Source organism: Nelusetta ayraudi, unplaced genomic scaffold, assembly GCF_046127955.1.
Source record: "Nelusetta ayraudi isolate G7.1 ecotype Tasmania unplaced genomic scaffold, CSIRO-AGI_Nayr_v1 ptg000093l, whole genome shotgun sequence".
Classification (NCBI taxonomy): domain Eukaryota; kingdom Metazoa; phylum Chordata; class Actinopteri; order Tetraodontiformes; family Monacanthidae; genus Nelusetta; species Nelusetta ayraudi.
This window is the reverse complement of record NW_027466143.1, coordinates 265,956-283,104: the sequence shown is the minus strand read 5'-3', so window position 1 is coordinate 283,104 and position 17,149 is coordinate 265,956. Positions and strand designations below refer to the sequence as shown.

At 50.2% G+C, this 17,149-nt stretch overlaps 2 protein-coding genes across 2 annotated transcripts; one reads left to right on the top strand and one right to left on the bottom strand.

The window, feature by feature from the left end:
• The first annotated feature begins 1,584 nt into the window (after nt 1-1,584).
• LOC142902336 (L-threonine ammonia-lyase) lies at nt 1,585-11,880 on the top strand. The gene is made up of 11 exons (XM_076047297.1): nt 1,585-2,114; nt 5,420-5,741; nt 6,522-6,638; nt 7,905-8,146; nt 8,553-8,718; nt 9,254-9,353; nt 9,436-9,511; nt 9,797-9,922; nt 10,221-10,388; nt 10,473-10,530; nt 11,348-11,880. Exons 1-11 carry the CDS (start codon nt 1,999-2,001, stop codon nt 11,444-11,446), a joined length of 1,590 nt encoding a protein of 529 aa, XP_075903412.1. The 5' UTR covers nt 1,585-1,998; the 3' UTR covers nt 11,447-11,880.
• Nucleotides 11,881-12,326: 446 nt separating this feature from the next.
• On the bottom strand, nt 12,327-15,352 carry tmem254 (transmembrane protein 254). The gene is made up of 4 exons (XM_076047318.1): nt 15,030-15,352; nt 13,729-13,832; nt 13,270-13,329; nt 12,327-12,875 (listed from the first exon to the last, which is right to left on the bottom strand). The coding sequence occupies exons 1-4, from the start codon at nt 15,114-15,116 to the stop codon at nt 12,755-12,757; spliced, it is 372 nt and encodes a 123-aa protein (XP_075903433.1). The 5' UTR covers nt 15,117-15,352; the 3' UTR covers nt 12,327-12,754.
• Nucleotides 15,353-17,149: the final 1,797 nt, after the last annotated feature.

Genomic DNA, 17,149 nt, shown 5'->3' with positions numbered 1-17,149 from the left:
TCCTCGCTGTAGAACTCAGCCGGGGTTACTGCAGGAGCATTTTTTAAAATATATTTACCGTTGAAATTCACTTGAGGTCCTTTCTGGGAAACTGGGTCAGTGTTTCCAGGTGGAGCAGGAAGTCGGGTCTCAGAATCGATGCAGGACTGAGTGCCACAGAGAGTGGCCTTTATCATGGCATCGATTGCTTCCTGTTTTTCTCCCCTGAATTGACTTCTTCTGCCCCCCCCCCCTTCCCCCCCACCGTGTGCGTGACTCACACACCTTCCCACACTGGGCCCGCAGCGCAGAGCAAACACGGTTCTCTTCTTTAAGCCAGACGGTCTTCAGCCCGTCTGGGCCCGTTAAGCAGATCAGCGGCTGAAACAAAAGTGGGGGAAAAGTGAAGGCGAGAGTCGCAGGGTTTATTTTTACGCCGCTCTGCCTCGTTGTCTTTCATTTTTCATGACTTCTGAAAGTGGAGAGACAACAGCGAGCCAGGAGGAGACTGGAATAACCGTCATGAGAGTTTAGTACCGGGAAACCCAAACGTTTTACAGCTCACGTGTCTTTCAGAGGTGCTTTGTTGTGCTGCTTCCTTCTTCTTGTTGTCGTACAGAAGTTGTGCGTCTGCAGCACAACACGGCGGTGGGGAGCCGCAGTGCCGTCCCGCTGCTCAGCGCTGGGACAGGCCGCTGGAGGCGGGGTCACGTCCTCGCCTTCTATTTCTGGCCGCTGATGTCTCTGCGCCAGGCAGTCTTTACCAGGGGCGCCGTGGCGTCGAACCCACAACCACTTCTCACATTGCCTCCGCACACACCGCGCACCTCCGCCAGAGAAGGCGGAGCTCAGTCCGAGCTTGCTGGCGCCGCCTGACCTCAACCCCAACCAAGCAGTGCGAGGTGTCCGTGGCTCCATCACATGGAACAAAGCTTCACCTTTCAGTGAAGTCTTCAGCTGATCCCTGACCTCCTCCCTGGGTGTCCTGATCCTATTGTTCATTCCATGCATTCACACCGGCAGCGGCTTAACGAGTCATTCCAGGGCCGTCATTGGTCCGTTCTTTCCTTTTCACTGACAGCAGCTGAGATGCTGAGAGTGGAGACATGCGTGTCCTTGGTGTGTAGCTACTGACCCTACCTGAGTGGGATGCCATTTAGGAATCCATGCTCTGCATCAGCGAGTACGTGCGAGTCATTTTAGAACCGTGACCGCAGGGAGTTGGTGGCGAGAAGTCAGTTCTCTTCACAGGGTCACGACGAGGAGGCCTACCGAGCACTTCCTGTGTCCGTGCAGCTCCATGGAGGCTGCAACCGCAGTCTGAAGCACAACATGCTGTGCGGCCTGTCCCAGGTGAACGCTGGCTGGCCTGCAACCACTTTATCTCTTCCTAAAGTCTCTGTTATCTGTCTGGCTGGCAGCTCAGCTCCAACTCAACTTGCATGGAACGGCAGATTTATCTGAGGAGGCCTGACTCCTATCGAGCGCCACCATGTCTCTGTCTTGTGGGTTGAATCCCTGGCATCAAGTTAAAACTGCTGTGGGGGCGGAGGGGGGTTGAGGGGATTTTCAAGTGTTTTCTATTGTTTGTGTTTACAGTGCGGACTGAAACATAATCACACAGTGCATCTTTTCTGAGAAACCCTCATTTCCTTCATTTCTGATTCTGCATCAGTTGTTCCCGCCCCTGTGCGGCGCAGCCCTCAGATCAGTGCTCCCAGATAAACCCTAAGTCTGCATCCATCCCCTTAGACCGTCTGATTAGTGCCACGTCATAGGAGGGGCAGGTAATCCCGGTCTGGGCCCAGGAATAGAGCGCTGGGTGGGGCCAGAGATGCAGCACAGCCATTGCACATGTGCCCCTGCTAATCCCGGCTTAAAGCACCGAGGCGTGGAAAGACAGGGAGCTGGACCTTTCACCGCAGGGGCCTCTCCACTCGGTGTCCTGCTGTCCCACGGACACGCCAGAGGAGCCGGAAGACCAGGGGAAGGACCAGAGCGCCCAGACCCTCCAGCAGGATGAACTTCGCCGCCCAGTTGTTCTATTCAAGCTACCTGAGCGAGCGACTGGAGCGGCTGTACTCACCCAGGCCTGCAATTAAGGACGGCGAGGAGAACGACCCCTTCTGGCAGAGGTGGGAACATGCACCACAGTCCCCGCAGTCCCCAGTTCTCCTCCCGTAGGTGGCAGTTTGGAGTTCAGATAGCTTCTCCCCCGGTGGTCCCACCCTCCTGCTCAACCCTCCACCATCACCCTGAGGAGATCCTCCAACCTGCTGCCCCGGGACCCCCGGGACCCCCTGGAGCCCCTGGAGGACTCTGCTGTGGCTGCTGGCTGCCACCAGCTAATCATTGCTAATCCAATGATGTTCATAACTTCCTCAATGTGATAGTCACCCCCTCCACCCCAACCCCTCACTGTGTCAGACAGTAGTTTCTTTCTTTCCTCCTTTTAAATCTTTCAACGGATGTCTTCTGTGTCACACTGAAGCTTCAGAGGGGAAAAAACATCCATGAAAGAAAAATTTGCCATTTATTTGAAATCCTCAAACCTTCGACTTCCTCATCAAGATTCCAAGCAAAGTGTGTTTGTATGCTGCTGTCTCTTGGATGGGTCATCCCACATCCTGCCTCCATAGACCTGCACTTGAGCAACCAAGCCAATGTGTATGTAGGTGCTTTACCATGCAGGTTTTCCCAGCATGCATCACAGAACCTAATATAATAAGAGGTGAAAGGGTAGCAAGACATAATAATAATAATAATAATAATAATAATAATAATAATAACAATCAGTCCATGAGAAGATTCAGAGAGCGCAGACCAACCACTGATTCTCCTCCCGAACCTGTTGAGGGCTTTTGTGGGCGGGTCTAGTGAAGAGCATGATGAGGTGGAGACAGTACCTGGTGGGCCGCAGCGCTTGCTTGACTCTTTTACCTCGTCCTGACTTCTTGTTATTCATGGCTTTGGATTAAAGGAGGCCGTTTCCACCACCTGGGCTTTTCATCTGTGGCTTTGAGGCTGTTGGAGGCCTGATGCTGGAGGCCACGCTGCTCCTTCCTCCACGTTTGATGTTGTTCTTCAACTCTGCTTTGGAACCGCAGCACCGCAATCACAGGTGCAGCCTTGGATCCCGTCTATTCAGCGCTGTATTAGGGGTGACCAAAGGAGAAAGGGGAAGAGGAGACCCCAGAGTGAGGCAGAGTGGCAGTGCACACCCCAGGTCAAAGGTCAAGTGTCACCATGGCAAGTTGTGGCTGGAAAGCAGAGCGACTGGAATCCTGGTTTATTGTTCAGTTGGTTGGGAGATGTGCGCCCTCTAGTGGCTGACTGATGTTCTAAGGCAGTACAGGTGCATTCCCGCTCTTTATGTCCTCGCTCTGAGAATCAGCGCTCCGTCTTCAAACTTTCCCACTGGGGTGGGAGTGCGGTGTGATCTGCTTTAATGGCTGAGCCACAGGGTTAATCTGTGCCGGCTCTAATCCAGTTATTCTCAGGCTTCTGGGTGCAGCAGGAAGTCATGATGATGTTGGTTTTACTACCACCACCAGTTTCAATGCACAGATGATATGCAGGATCAAAGTCACCCTGTCTCCTCCTCTTTGTCAGCTCTTGTCCATGTATACAATGTATCTACACAGTGCGTTCAGTGTAATGCCGTTGACGTGGAAAGCTTCTATAATTCTGGTGGCTCGCTCCAATAAAAGCCGCTGCGGCTCGTTGTTCCGTCTCCCATCCTGGGCGTCATTGGAAATAACGAGGTTCAATACGAGGTTGGGGGGGTTTAATGGTTTCTCTTTCTTCATCTCCACCAAAGACGATGATGCACTCCGGGCTCTGAACTGCTTGGTGGTTCTGCCTGATGGGAACGTGGAGGGACTTCTAGCAGTCTTCAGGATTCTTTGGAATTTCTGTTTTGTAATCTTCTTGGATTTGCAGCCTTTGGCTTTAAGGTCGCGGATGCCTCCAGCGTCTGTGTCTCCTGGTGAGCGAACCAGGAAGCCTTCGCTGGAAGAGAAACACGATGAACATTTGCAGCGGTGCGAGTCATTTGTTGCAAAGCACCTGGAGGTTTGTTAGCGTTAGCCTTATGGAGACATTGTCTACTGGCTTCACACAAGAGTGTGAGCTGTGAGCCCCGGGGTTAATGGTGGTGGTGGTGATGATGAAGGTGAAGATGATGATAAGAGATGATGAAGATGATGATAAGCAGTTTTTATACTTATAAAAACGGCAGTAATGTTTGCATCAGGAGCCTTTTAACGTTGTGTGGTTGAAGATCAATGCCTCTGTTTGGAGTCGTTTTTATTTCTTATTCCATTTCACAGAACCTCTGAGAGCACGTTTGAGAATAAATTGCTTTCCAATGTCTGGTTAGATTTAATGTCCGCTGACTGAGCCTCCATAAATCAACCTGTCCTGTCCCCACTCTTAAATTGACACTTTAATCGTCTGCGTGTCTTCTCAAAAGATGAGCCGAGTGAGCGAATGAATCATAAGTCGACTTCCAGATGTAATCTGTCAGAGTCGGGGGGGAACCGGCTTGACTTGAGGTCATTCAGAGGAGTTCTGGACTGCGAGACTGCTCTGCTGCTACAGAAGGCTTACAATGTATCTCACAAACACAGAGCATGGTTCTAGATGGTTACATGTCGATTCCACGTTTCACAGAAAACAGCATCTGCATCCCAACACACAGGCATTCAGACTCTGATTCTGATTCTGATTCTGATTCTGATTGATTGATGCAACGTTGATTTTGCATTACTGTTCTTTTTCTTTGCCTTATCACACGGTGACGTATCAGAAGAAGTATTTTGTTTGCACCCGGTGCTGTGGACCTTGTGCTTTCTGTAATTGATGTTTGCATTAAATATAAATATTAAATATATAAAGTATAGAATGTTCTTTTTGGGAAAGTGCAGACTGGAGTGGCTCCACCTCTTCTTGTACAGTAGACACGGCTCACTGAGGAAGCGTTTCTATCATGTTCGCTCCAAAGGGGCATTGAGGCCTGACTTTTACTGGTGATCCCTGCTGGCCAAAGAATAGAATGCAGGTTTCTGAAGCTCCTTCCATTTTCACATGCAGTCAATGGCCGTTCCACATATTGATGGAATGTTCTATCAGTGGACAGCCTGTTGTCATTGAGCTGTGTTTAGAGGAAGAGAGCTCATTCTAAACGATGAGGTTCTGGTGCTGTTGCTCCAGAGAGTCTCCCTGTGTCAAGACGGTGATGAACTCGCCCCTTGTTCTGGTTGTGACCCGGAACCTCACCGTGAGACGGTTGGGACGGACTCCAGTTATCCCTGGAACCCTGAAAACTGCTTGAAAAGCAGAAATGGAAAATGCTTGGATGGAACAACGGCGATGTCTTCGTAGAATCAGGAACTTGTCGTTGCTTCCTGTGACGGTTGCTCTCTTTTTTCTCCCGCAGAGATGAGTTGCGTCTGGGCCCCACCCAGCCAGGCAACTATTCCAAAAGCGGGCCCATCAGTAATGGCACTCCTGGCCGCAGACCGACCCTCATCGAACCGGAGAGGCTGAAGGACTTTGGTGAGGAAGAGCTGCTCAATGGAGACGTGAAGGTCCATGACATCCAGGTGGTGGGCGGTCCCGAGATCCTGCTGAAAGAACCTCCCAAAACCAGACGTGTGAGCGAGTTCCGGGCCGTTCCCAAACCCGAGTTCCTTCGCTTCGAGGACATCAGCGCCGCAGCCTTCAAGATCCACTCTGGGATTCAGAAGACCCCCTGCACGGTAGGATGGCAGGAGCATGACCCCCCCTCTCAGCTGCACGCTCACAGAGAACCAGCAGCCTCTCTTCAGCTAATGTCTTCTTCCTGGAATGACAGACTTGAGTGCGATTGGCTGTAAGCATGAAACCCAGCCAATGGTGAGAGTGCAGAGGGACATGAGGGACAAACATGTCTGAGGTCAGCAGTGCTCCTCTCAGCATGAGCCAGATCAGCTGGAATTCATCAGACACATGGCTAGCAATATAAATACATGAATAAAGAAACTATGTATGGTGTTTCTATCACCAGTATTATTATTTAACACTTTAATTAGCACAAACTGAAGCGCTGCAAGTGAGTTGACTTTGACCACGAATCCCCTGAGGGAGCAGCAGGGGGCAGCAGTGAGCTCCGCTCCACCATCACTTCATTATTTTCATTTGCATTCTTTTTACCATCACAGTGCACTTGGAATGAACGGGTGCTACACCGCGCTACGCTAACACTCGCTGTTATTCCCATGATAAATGTTCAGCGACCTTGAGACATGCGGGCAGTAGGACATGAAGAAGAAATGTCTTCATTCATCAACCAATGCAGATTCTGCAGTCGGCGATAAATGAATCTTCCTTGTCTCCTTGTGGTTAACCCTAACCCCAACCCCAACCCCAACCCTAACCCCAACCCCAACCCCAACCCTAACCCCAACCCCAACCCTAACCCTAACCCTAACCCCAACCCCAACCCTAACCCCAACCCCAACCCCAACCCCAACCAAACTGAAGCTCCTCTCTGTGTGCAGTACTCCAGACTGTCCAAACAGTACGGGATGGACATCTACCTGAAGAAGGAGCACCTGCACTACACAGGCTCAGTGGCAGAGAGAGGAGCACTCTACCTCCTGACCTGCCTGACACAGGTGAGCACACACACAGGGAGTCCCTCCCTGTGTGTCTCACACTCACACACACATACACACGCACACGCACACACACACACACTTATTGGCCTTTACTGACCTTGTGAGTCAGAAATAGTCTGAGTGCAGCAGCTTCTTATTGACAGGAGCTGAGAAACTGAAGGTCTGTCTTCCTGTCTGCCTGCCTGTCTGTCTGTCTGTCTGTCTGTCTGTCTGTCTGCCTGCCTGTCTGTCTGCCTGTCTGCCTGTCTGTCTGTCTGTCTGTCTGCCTGTCTGTCTGTCTGCCTGCCTGCCTGTCTGCCTGTCTGCCTACCTGTCTGTCTGTCTGTCTGCCTGCCTGCCTGTCTGTCTGTCTGCCTGTCTGTCTGCCTGCCTGTCTGTCTGTCTGCCTGCCTGCCTGCCTGCCTGCCTGTCTGTCTGTCTGCCTGCCTGCCTGCCTGTCTGCCTGCCTGCCTGTCTGTCTGTCTGTCTGTCTGTCTGTCTGCCTGCCTGTCTGTCTGTCTGTCTGTCTGTCTGTCTGTCTGCCTGCCTGTCTGTCTGTCTGTCTGCCTGCCTGTCTGTCTGTCTGTCTGCCTGTCTGTCTGTCTGCCTGCCTGCCTGTCTGCCTGTCTGCCTACCTGTCTGTCTGTCTGTCTGCCTGCCTGCCTGTCTGTCTGTCTGCCTGTCTGCCTGCCTGCCTGTCTGTCTGTCTGTCTGTCTGTCTGCCTGTCTGCCTGCCTGCCTGTCTGCCTGTCTGCCTACCTGTCTGTCTGTCTGTCTGCCTGCCTGTCTGTCTGTCTGCCTGCCTGTCTGCCTGTCTGTCTGCCTGCCTGTCTGTCTGTCTGCCTGCCTGCCTGCCTGCCTGCCTGTCTGTCTGTCTGCCTGCCTGCCTGCCTGTCTGTCTGCCTGTCTGCCTGCCTGTCTGTCTGTCTTGACTGTTGCTGTGCAGCAGACGCTCTCGTATGACACAGTGTGATTCATGATGAAAGCTGAATGTGAATTCTAATCCTGCCTGCTGAAAAACCATGGGCTCAGTAATCACCGGCAGTCCATGCAGAATTAAAATGATGCAATCAGTTCAGCGTTGTCAGTGTGTTACAACTCAGCTGCTGGTTCCATGACAGTCTCCTCAGAGAGCAGTGTGTTGCATTAGCGCTGCCAAGGCACCGTTTGACCCTGGCAAGAAGCCACTTCACTCGTCACACACGTGCAGCCACTTTGTCTTCAGATGTCCGCGCGGCCTTCAGCAGGTTGATGAAGCGCCTTGTCACCCCTGCCGACCCGCAGGAGCAGCAGCGGAAGGGCGTGATCGTGGCCGCCGACTGCAACTTCTCCATGGCCGTGGCTCACCACGCGGTGGAGCTCAAGATCCCCGTCTTCGTCATCATGCCGTCGTGCTGCTCCTCCGGCCGCCTGCGCACCTACAGAGACTACGGCGCCATGGTCATCTCGTACGGCGGCACTGCTCGCGACTCCCAGAAGCACGCGGGGCACCTGGCCCGGGAGAACGGATACCTCTTCCTGGAAGAGTCGGTGCTCGCACACTTCATCATCAGCATTGTGTGGCGGCGTAACGCACGAGAATATCTGTTAAAGCAAAGTGTGTTCTGTATTTATGGCAATTCAAAATGAATGGAACTAAAATAATTCATCGTTCAAATCCAAGCACACGGATGTGGTTGACGCAACAACATTGGTGTTGTTGGTGTTGTAACACAAGTATGAAAAAAGATTTGAGTCTCCAAATCACAACATGTCGGGTTGGGTTGAATCAGTTCTTCTCCTCTTGAAGAGCTGGGAGGACTTTGTAGTCGATTCCTGGAGAGGGTCAGGGTTGCATCACTGCTGCATCCTCACCCTCGGATGGATGACTCGGACCCGGCCGCTGGTTCCGGAGCCACGCCTGATCCGTTTCTCTGTTGCTCTTCCTCTAAGGGACGAGAGCGAAGCGTACCTGGCTGGCCTGGGAACGGTGGGCATGGAGGTGTTGGAACAGGTGCCCAAACTGGACGCAGTGGTCGTTCCAGCAGCAGGACAGTACGGCCTCCTGGCCAGCACAGCGGCTGCCATCAAGCACCTCAACTCCAGAGTCCTGGTCATAGTGAGTATGTTTACATTGCACTGCTTTGGTGCATCACAAAGAGCCGTGTGTGTATCACACAAGTGTGTTCAACAGAACACGCCTCTAAAAGTTTCTAATTTCTTCTTCTTCCAAAGTTATTTCACAGCTTGTAAATCAACCTTCAACCCCTCAGGGTGAGGTGGGCGTGTACGTCGTCGCCTCACATTGTGAGCAGATCTAGAACTATTGTTATAACTATTATAACATCTCAGACTATGATTTTATTATTTTTACACTTCTCAAATAGCCTGCTTGGTTATTTGGATATGAATGATTTTATTATTCTGATGAGTTTATTTTGATGTTTTGCTGAGGTGCCTCCCGACTTGTGGCCCAATTAAAGTTATTTTAAACACATTTGATTTGCTTTGCTCTCCCCCCCCCAGCTTGGATTGTTGGCATCTTGTGTTTACTTGTGTGACTTTTGACTGTTCTTCTTTCACATTTATATATTTTATTTATATTACGGTGAAATCTTGTGAGGACTTCTAACCAAGCTCCTTTATTTCTCCAGGGAATCGAACCAGAAGGCTTCCCTCTGCTGGTACAATCTCTGAAGACTGACGGTCCAATCAAGGACATACACAGCAACCCCAATAAGAAACTCTATGGAGGTAAAGACAGACTCCTCCCCCTCACAGCCTCCGTGGCCTCGTTCCTGTGGAGGCGCTGACGCTTGGGTTGTGTTGCCCTCAGATCTCATGGAGCGCTCGCTGGGCGTCAACACCTTCCAGTTGACCAAGAAGCTGGTGGACCGAGTGGTCTCCGTCAGGTAGGGCGTCCTCACACCACCTTCCAGTGCTTTACCGTGGCTTCTCATTCACCCAACCAATCAGTGGCTTCTCTATATTAAAAAGAAAGTCTTACAGAAATGACATAATAATTATCATGATAAAGATTGATTGATTTTGATTGACTGTGCTCCAGTTTGCTACACGGTGCTTTCTTCTCTTCACACTGTGATTATTGAACTTCAAGCCATATTTCCTGGACATGTGTTGCTGTGATGTCGCTGTGGGTGAATGTAACCCTCGCTGCTCTTGATGACGGCCCGCAGTGAGGAGGACGCTCTGGTGGCGATGCTGCGGTTCCAGGAGTTTGAGCGCTCCACCGTGGACACAGAAGGAGCCTTGGGATTGGCTGCCATCTTGGCAGGTCACCTGCCAGAGCTGAGGGGCAAAAAGTGAGTAAAGACCCACAAAGATTTCCCTCTGTTGTCTCAACACGGCTTCAACACGGCTTCATGTCATGATGTTTATCACGTCTGTTGACTTTGAGCAGACAACCTTCTTGAGCCAGATGGCGACAGTTAGGGTTAGGGTTAGGGTTAGTCCAAGTCCAAGTCCAAGTCTTCTTCTGTGGTTTGGGTGGTGTGCGGTGCTCAGCGTCGCCCTCTCGCAGTAGAAAAAAACAAAAAACTGCTGATGGCCACTTTGATAATACTGTCTTGTGACAACCTTGATTCGATTGTGTGTGTGTAGGGTGGCCGTAGTGGTGAGCAGTGCCAACATGGAGCTGGAGCTGGTGAGGCAGTGTCTGGACCGGGCCCTGGTGCTGGACGACCGGGTCAGCAAGTTCTCCGTGCAGCTGGGAGAATGGCCAGGAGACATGGCCAAGCTGCTGGACTTCCTGTCCAGGGAGGACGTCAGGTCAGCAGCCGCCGCCCTCCAAACCCTGGGCGCCACCCACTGGTGCCTTCCATTCATTGGCCTCTGTGGTTTTTCTCCTGCCAGGCTGCTGGACGTCTGCCATCGGACGCAGAGCGACAGGTCCGACCTCTTCAAGGCAAAGGTCAGAGAACCACTTCCTTCCTCTTTCCCCTCCGTGACGTCAAACGCGCTGTGTGGCTGTGAGTTGGCAGGACCAGTCGGCCTAAACGCAGTCGCCGGCCTCCGACCCAAGGTTCAGTTCCAGACTTCCAGTCCAGAAACTCCAAATGTTTGTTCTGCTTCTGAAGTCCCAGCTTCACTGAAGGTGTTTGAGACTTGCCGGGTCGCTCGGGTCAGAAGAAAGCTCTTCAGGTTCACACTGATGTTCACTATTACACCATACCCACAGTGATGACGCCTGTGTTGCTGAGCCTGACCTTTGACCCAACGTGGCAATGTTCAGGTGTTGGGTTCAATATTCAGTGAAGTCCTTTACTCACTTAAAGAAACCACATCTGAAGACACATAGCGATGTCAAAGGTCCCGCCGGTGTTGTCACGTCATCCCATTGCACTGTGTACACATGTTGTGCAGTGACTGTGTGTGCAGTGGTGGTGATGTCTGTCACTGTGAATACCTCCGGCTCGGTGTCCTGGCCAGCGCCATCTGGAGCCTCCGGCCGGTTTTGAAAGCAAAAGATTCTGCTGTTTGTGATGTCACAATAGGGGCGTTTCTTTAACCGTGCATCCCCCCCCCCCCCCGCCCCCGAGCCTTTCTGGATGAACTGGGTGTGTTTTCATTCATTTTCAAAAAGTGTTGACGTCTATTTTCTGCCTCTGCACCCTCTTCGTTATGCACAGCACTGTTTCTCCACAGCCACAGCCGTGTGTTGAGAATACGATGATGCAGAACACCTGGCGCTCTCTGCATCTGGCTGTGTGTGTGTGTGTCTCTGACAGGTGGAGTGTGTGGTGCAGACCAGAGACAGGACACAGAGCACTCAGCTGCGGAAGGCACTTAGCGAGCGCTACCCCTCTGTCTGCTGGCTGGACCGGTGATCCCGACAGGACCGCCACACACGCACACACACACACACACACACACACACACACACACACACACACACACACACACACACACACACACACACACACACGGTTCTAGGTATCTCATTTAAGAGAGCGACTGTCGAGCAAACCCGAGTCTGTCCAGAAAAGCTTTGAGATTCTAGAGTAAATATTTGCCATGTGACTTCTGTTGTCGATGCTGCTATTGCTCCTGAGCCACGGCAGGAACGTAGGTAGGCTGCATTCAGGACACAGTTCCATAGTTCCAGTACGGACCGTTGACGGTAGAGGACTCCCTAAGCCATCAGCATCTATTTTTCAAAGCGTACTGTTTTTAAACTGTTGTGTATATATTTGTATTTCTACTGTGTGCGATGGTAGAGACCAGCGCAGTACCTGTAGAGCAAATAAAGGGATTGAGCACCAGAGGACCTCAACGCTCACTGTCTTTTTTAGGGGAAGCAGCAATAATAAAAGAAGCCTGCAACACAACCACCAACACGTCCAAACATACCGCACATATGAAGATGATGAGATATGAAGATTGCTCAGTGTCACATCACCATGGCCAAAGCTGCAGCAGGAAGTTTGCAGTGACTGCAGACGGCTTCAGGGGAGCCACGCTTGTGTAAGACGGGCTAATGCTCTTAAGTTGCTAAGCGGCCGTCGGCGTGACCTTGTCACACTGGCGCCACCTCACTCACACCACGTCACACTGCCCGTCTGCACGCCACACACACTCTGCACCGTCCATTTCATCTGGACTGTTTACTTCCCACCTAGGTTGACATTCTTTGACCACGACCGGTTTGAATATCAGCCGTCATCACAGTAAAAAGAGAGAGAGAATCAGACGGCAAAACATTCCTCGTGCAGTTTGTCCGTCTTCATGGTTTTTATTCTTAACGTTCACAAAGTCGGTTAACAGGAGATTTAAGAGCACTTCTGTGTAACAGGAGTTGAAAATGCATTCTAACATGCAGCAGCAGTCAGGATCAGAACAGATGATGAGTAAACAACTCCCAATGGATTTTCTATATTGCACAAAATACTTTTAGTCATTAGTAAACACCGTTGAGATCTGTGACCCAGGATCATCACAAAGTGAGATGGAATGAAGTGAAGACGAGGAAAGGAAGGCCATCAAAGCGCATGTTTGTTCTGATTTGTGAGCAAGGGCATAAAGGAGGAAGTTCCGGTGTCTCAGTTTGCACACCATTCATAGAAAAACAGCAGCAGCAGCAGAAGAAGAAGACGGGGGCGTGGCTCATTGTGTGGCTCCAGCTGCGATGTCGGACCTCAGTGCTGCTTGCGGCGCTCCGGGTCGAACTGGAGCAGCAGGCCGAGGGAGGCGAAGCCGAACAGAAAGGTCTGGGCGAACCACATGCAGCGAGTGGCCACGCTGTCAATGCCCTTGGTTCTGTGAAGCAACGGCGAGGAAGAGTGAGCGACACACATCACACATTCACAAAGAAGACATTGTGTAGGCCAGCGAGGCAGCGCTCACAAGTTTATTTGATTGGTTTATAATTTGTTGCATAAAGCCGTTTGCATCACTTAGCATCTGCATGTGTGTGCAGGCACGTTGAACCCTTGCAGGATGCGAATGTTCAGAGTTCAGGGACAAATAATACATTGAGACGGCAAAGTCTGTGAGCTTATAGTGCCCTCTAGTGGACAATGTGTAGATCTGCCGTAGACTGGAAGGTAAATAAAGCGCCTCAACACAGTGTAGACGTTTCACATTACAGTTCTTAGTTCACTGGTGAGCAGGATCCGTCTCAAAAGTATCAAAGCAACTTCGCTTCTCTCACCTGCATATCTTCAGCGAGACCAGCGCCTCTGCAACATGGATGGCAAGAGCAGCCCACCACCTGCAACACAGTTGGAACACAGTCACACGTGTGTAAGAGAAGAAGCCTTTCATCTGCTTCAAACCACAACCTTCACGCTCAGCCTGCTGGAAAACCCAGTGAGGAGGAGGAGGAGGTGGGGGAGGGGGAGGAGGAGAAGAACCCTTTACATGTTGATATACACGTGGTGTCACATGATTCCTGCTGAGGCCTATATGAAGAAAAGAGGCCCCGCCAACGAGCTGTGAACCGGGACAACCCAGTCACCACGAGCAGACCATCGTCATGTCAGTGAGACTCTGAGGATGTGGGAAGTGGCTGCTAGTGACATGGTGACAGCCCAGAGAGGAGGAGGAGGGAATGCCATGGTTGGTGACTTTACTATTATTATTATTACTAAGCAGCATGAGAGGAACTCACCCTTTGTACATCAGGCCTGCGTAGTTCTCCACCAGGTGTTTGCAGAAGGTACCAAAGAGGCCGAGGCACTGGTAGGGGAACGCCTGCGGTGCAAACACAAGCCACTGCAACACAGAGAAGTGCAGAGTCATCATGTCAAGCCACCAGCAAAATGTCACTTTTTATTTTTAAAGGAAGAAAAGCAAGAGCTGTGAGCAAGAGGCACAATTAACACCTTCATGTCTTCCACATGATCTGCTGGAGGCCACCACGGAGGAACAAGACGCCATTCAAAGAGGGACCACAACTAAACGCGTTAAGATGGAAAGGCCACGTAGTGAAGCCACTCCTCCAGGCTGCGCTGTGGCCAGTGTGTGGTGTCGGACGTGAGGCTGCAGACACACTGCAACATAAAGAGCTGTGGAACCCAGGGAACTTCTGCCAGGGTTCCCGGAGCTCCCAGAGCTCCCGGAGGCAAACGGTGAAGTTCCACCATGAGGAGGATGTGTGTACTTGATAATATCACCCTTGTTTGTGCACCTTCAAGTGACATTAGAGCTCCATGCCAGTGGCAACAGTGTGTGGTTGCACCCCCCACCCCCATCTTACTGTACTTTAACCCTGGCGACACCGCACCTCACTGCAGTAGTTTGGTGTAATGACAATCAAACTATGAAGCAGCAGTAACAGCACAGCCAAGTCACACTGACACACTGGACTGCATCAGAATGTGTGCTGCACAAAGGAGGACAAGAGGATCATGGGTAGTAGTTGACTTGTCATTGTTGTGTGTGTGTGTGTGTGTGTGTGTGTGTGTCCCACAAAGGGTCATTGTCAGCAGGGGGACCTGCGTCCACAGAATGCGGCTTATTATGGTCTGGATGTGACAGGAACACAGGTCGGTGTTTGCTTTGTTAAGTTGCCGCCAGTTTGAATAGAAACTATTGTGTGTAACAACAACAACAATGACAATAATAATAACAATAACAATAACAACAACAATAATAATAATAGTAATAATAATGAGTGGTTTGGTCTCCATGGCAACAGCAGCTCCGGCAGCGGACCATCAACGTTATCCAGTCCAGTGGACTTTGCACGCGCCTGTGTGTGTCCAGTCCGCTGACAGCGGTGTGAATGAATGCAGATAAGATGAGCAACAGACGATAAAGTGACAGTGAACTCTTCGCTGACTTCTGGCACGCACAGACCGCTCGAGGCGTTCGGCTCGGCTCAGGTGGACTTTGGAAACTTCGTAACATAGCAACGTCAGAAAACAAACGTGCACACGGCTTCGGGAGAGAGTGAGTGACTGGACTTACGGTGTAAAGTGAGATGCCGAACGTCACGCTGACGATCCAGAAGGCGCTGGTTCGTTGAAAATAGTCGCGTCCGTCACTTCTGGCCATCGCGGCTCCGGTCGCTGCCCTGCTGGCTGCCCTGCTGTCAACCGGAAGAGGCCTCTTCTTCTCTCTCCACTGGCAGCGGCTTACTGGGCTACAGGCTCACTACCGCCACCTACTGATGCCAACGGCACACACGTTACGTGAGCTCAAGGGAAGGTTCCAGTGTGTTTGTACCTCGGCAGCCCGGCAGCAGTAGTTTAGTAGTTTAATCTCAGTGGACACATCCGTGTTCCACCCAAACAACTCCCCGTATGTCACTGTTCTTTTATTAAGGAAACGCTCTTTCATCTGGATTAAAGACACGCGCCTTTAATCTTTAATCCAGTGTGCAACTCTCTGTTAGTTAACTGTTGGAAGATTCAACTGTCCTTCCGGTCTCTGCTCTCCACTTCCGGTCTCTCCGCTCCAGCCACAAATGTGCTGCCGATTCATCTGCGTTGTCAAGACATTTTCAAATATGTGCTATGTGACAGTCCCGGTGTGTGCGTTTCACGTCCTCTTTATGAGGCCTTTACGGTGCGTAAACACACACACACACACACACACACACACACACACACACACACACACACACACACACACACACACACACACACACACACACGCTAGCACTGCAACTCTGCCCCCACGTGGCTGCTTCTGTTGGTGTATTTTCACACTACTTAGTTTAAAAAATAATGTTCAGTGTTGTGTTTTTTTCTGTATACTTCAGCAGAAAAATTAATTTAAAAAAAAAAATTTTTTTTGTTAATCTGAATATTGACATAGACTTGTTCAGATCTGTTGGTCTTGTTTCTATTTCATTTGTTATCACTATTATGATGTTTTGTGATTAAAATGGAAACCGCAGTAGCAAATCTGTATTTCTGTGTGATTTAGCAGATAATGAAGATCTTAAATAATACAGCGTCATTTCCAGTTGAAAAGAAAAGAGAGATTATCCACAAAAAAGACAAGAAAAACAAATACACTTTATCCACGTTTTGCCTAATCAAGCTGCGTCCAAGCCTCCTTCACTTTGTCTTTCACATAAAGAGATAAAATGATCGCATGGCAATTTGCTGTCTTCAAATATGCACATTTTCACGGTGGCCGGATCAAACCAAACAAACTGTCATTGGGATTTTTGCATTTGCTTGATATGTGCAACCTCCACTCCAAACTATACTACATACTAGTTGTCTTTAATCAGTTGCATTTGATTGTATGCAAACATGGACACAGCAAGCATGCAATCTGTGGCAGCAGTTCATTGAAAACAGTTTCCCAGCTTCTTCAGAACAAGCAGGCTCATCTTTATTTTCAAAAAGCATCTTACAGTTGAATAAATGCTGAATACTTTGATCAAGTGTGCAGCTTTGACTGTGGTCAGAGGGTAATATCCACCAGGAGTGTGGGCTGGACATTCAGGAGCCGTCTGAACTGATTTCAACTGTCCAGATAAGACAGTGGTCTTGGGTTGTGCCATTCCAGAAGATAACTCATGTTTACAAATACAGTGCAACTGTCTCTGAACTTTGCCTTTTCGTACTGGATTAATCACGCTAGCATTTATTTTATAACGGATGTTCATATTACTCACTTGCTTCCGCCCAGTACCCAGTCGGGGGCTGCGGCCGTCAACAAGAGTTGGAGAGACGTTCATACACACATTCAATATTATGAATGAAGGTGCATTTGAAAGCACAAGAAACAAACTGGGCAGAAGTGCTGTGGCTAAAGGCCACAGTAAAGGTCTAGACATGTTAGACCGTTCTGCTGAACCAACATCATTCATTTTAATGAAGCTCGTGTGAGGCTGCAAGTCATCACTGAATCATTAGCCAGCTTTGTTTTCCTCCCATGATTGAGCCGGGAAGAAAAGGGACTCACTGATGGGCTTCATCTCACAGAGGTCATTTGCATTTAGCAGACTTTGCGAGTTAACCATTTCTCTTACAGCTATTGTTGATTGATCAGCATTCAGCAGTTTGCCAGTGTTTGTGTTTAATGCCGATCACATGACTCTCAGCAAAAGAAAAAAAATGATTCCTTGA

What these genes read in the sequence shown, in the direction of transcription:
- LOC142902336 (XM_076047297.1), top strand. Translation starts at nt 1,999, where the DNA reads ATGAACTTCGCCGCCCAGTTGTTCTATTCAAGCTACCTGAGCGAGCGA. An exon ending in TTCAGAAGACCCCCTGCACG is followed by an intron (nt 5,742 to 6,521) that starts GTAGGATGGCAG and finishes CTCTGTGTGCAG; the next exon opens with TACTCCAGACTGTCCAAACA. An exon ending in CTGTCCAGGGAGGACGTCAG is followed by an intron (nt 10,389 to 10,472) that starts GTCAGCAGCCGC and finishes TTCTCCTGCCAG; the next exon opens with GCTGCTGGACGTCTGCCATC.
- tmem254 (XM_076047318.1), bottom strand. Translation starts at nt 15,116, where the DNA reads ATGGCCAGAAGTGACGGACGCGACTATTTTCAACGAACCAGCGCCTTC. An exon ending in TCGGCATCTCACTTTACACC is followed by an intron (nt 13,833 to 15,029) that starts GTAAGTCCAGTC and finishes TCTGTGTTGCAG; the next exon opens with TGGCTTGTGTTTGCACCGCA. An exon ending in GCAGGCCTGATGTACAAAGG is followed by an intron (nt 13,330 to 13,728) that starts GTGAGTTCCTCT and finishes ACTGTGTTGCAG; the next exon opens with GTGGTGGGCTGCTCTTGCCA.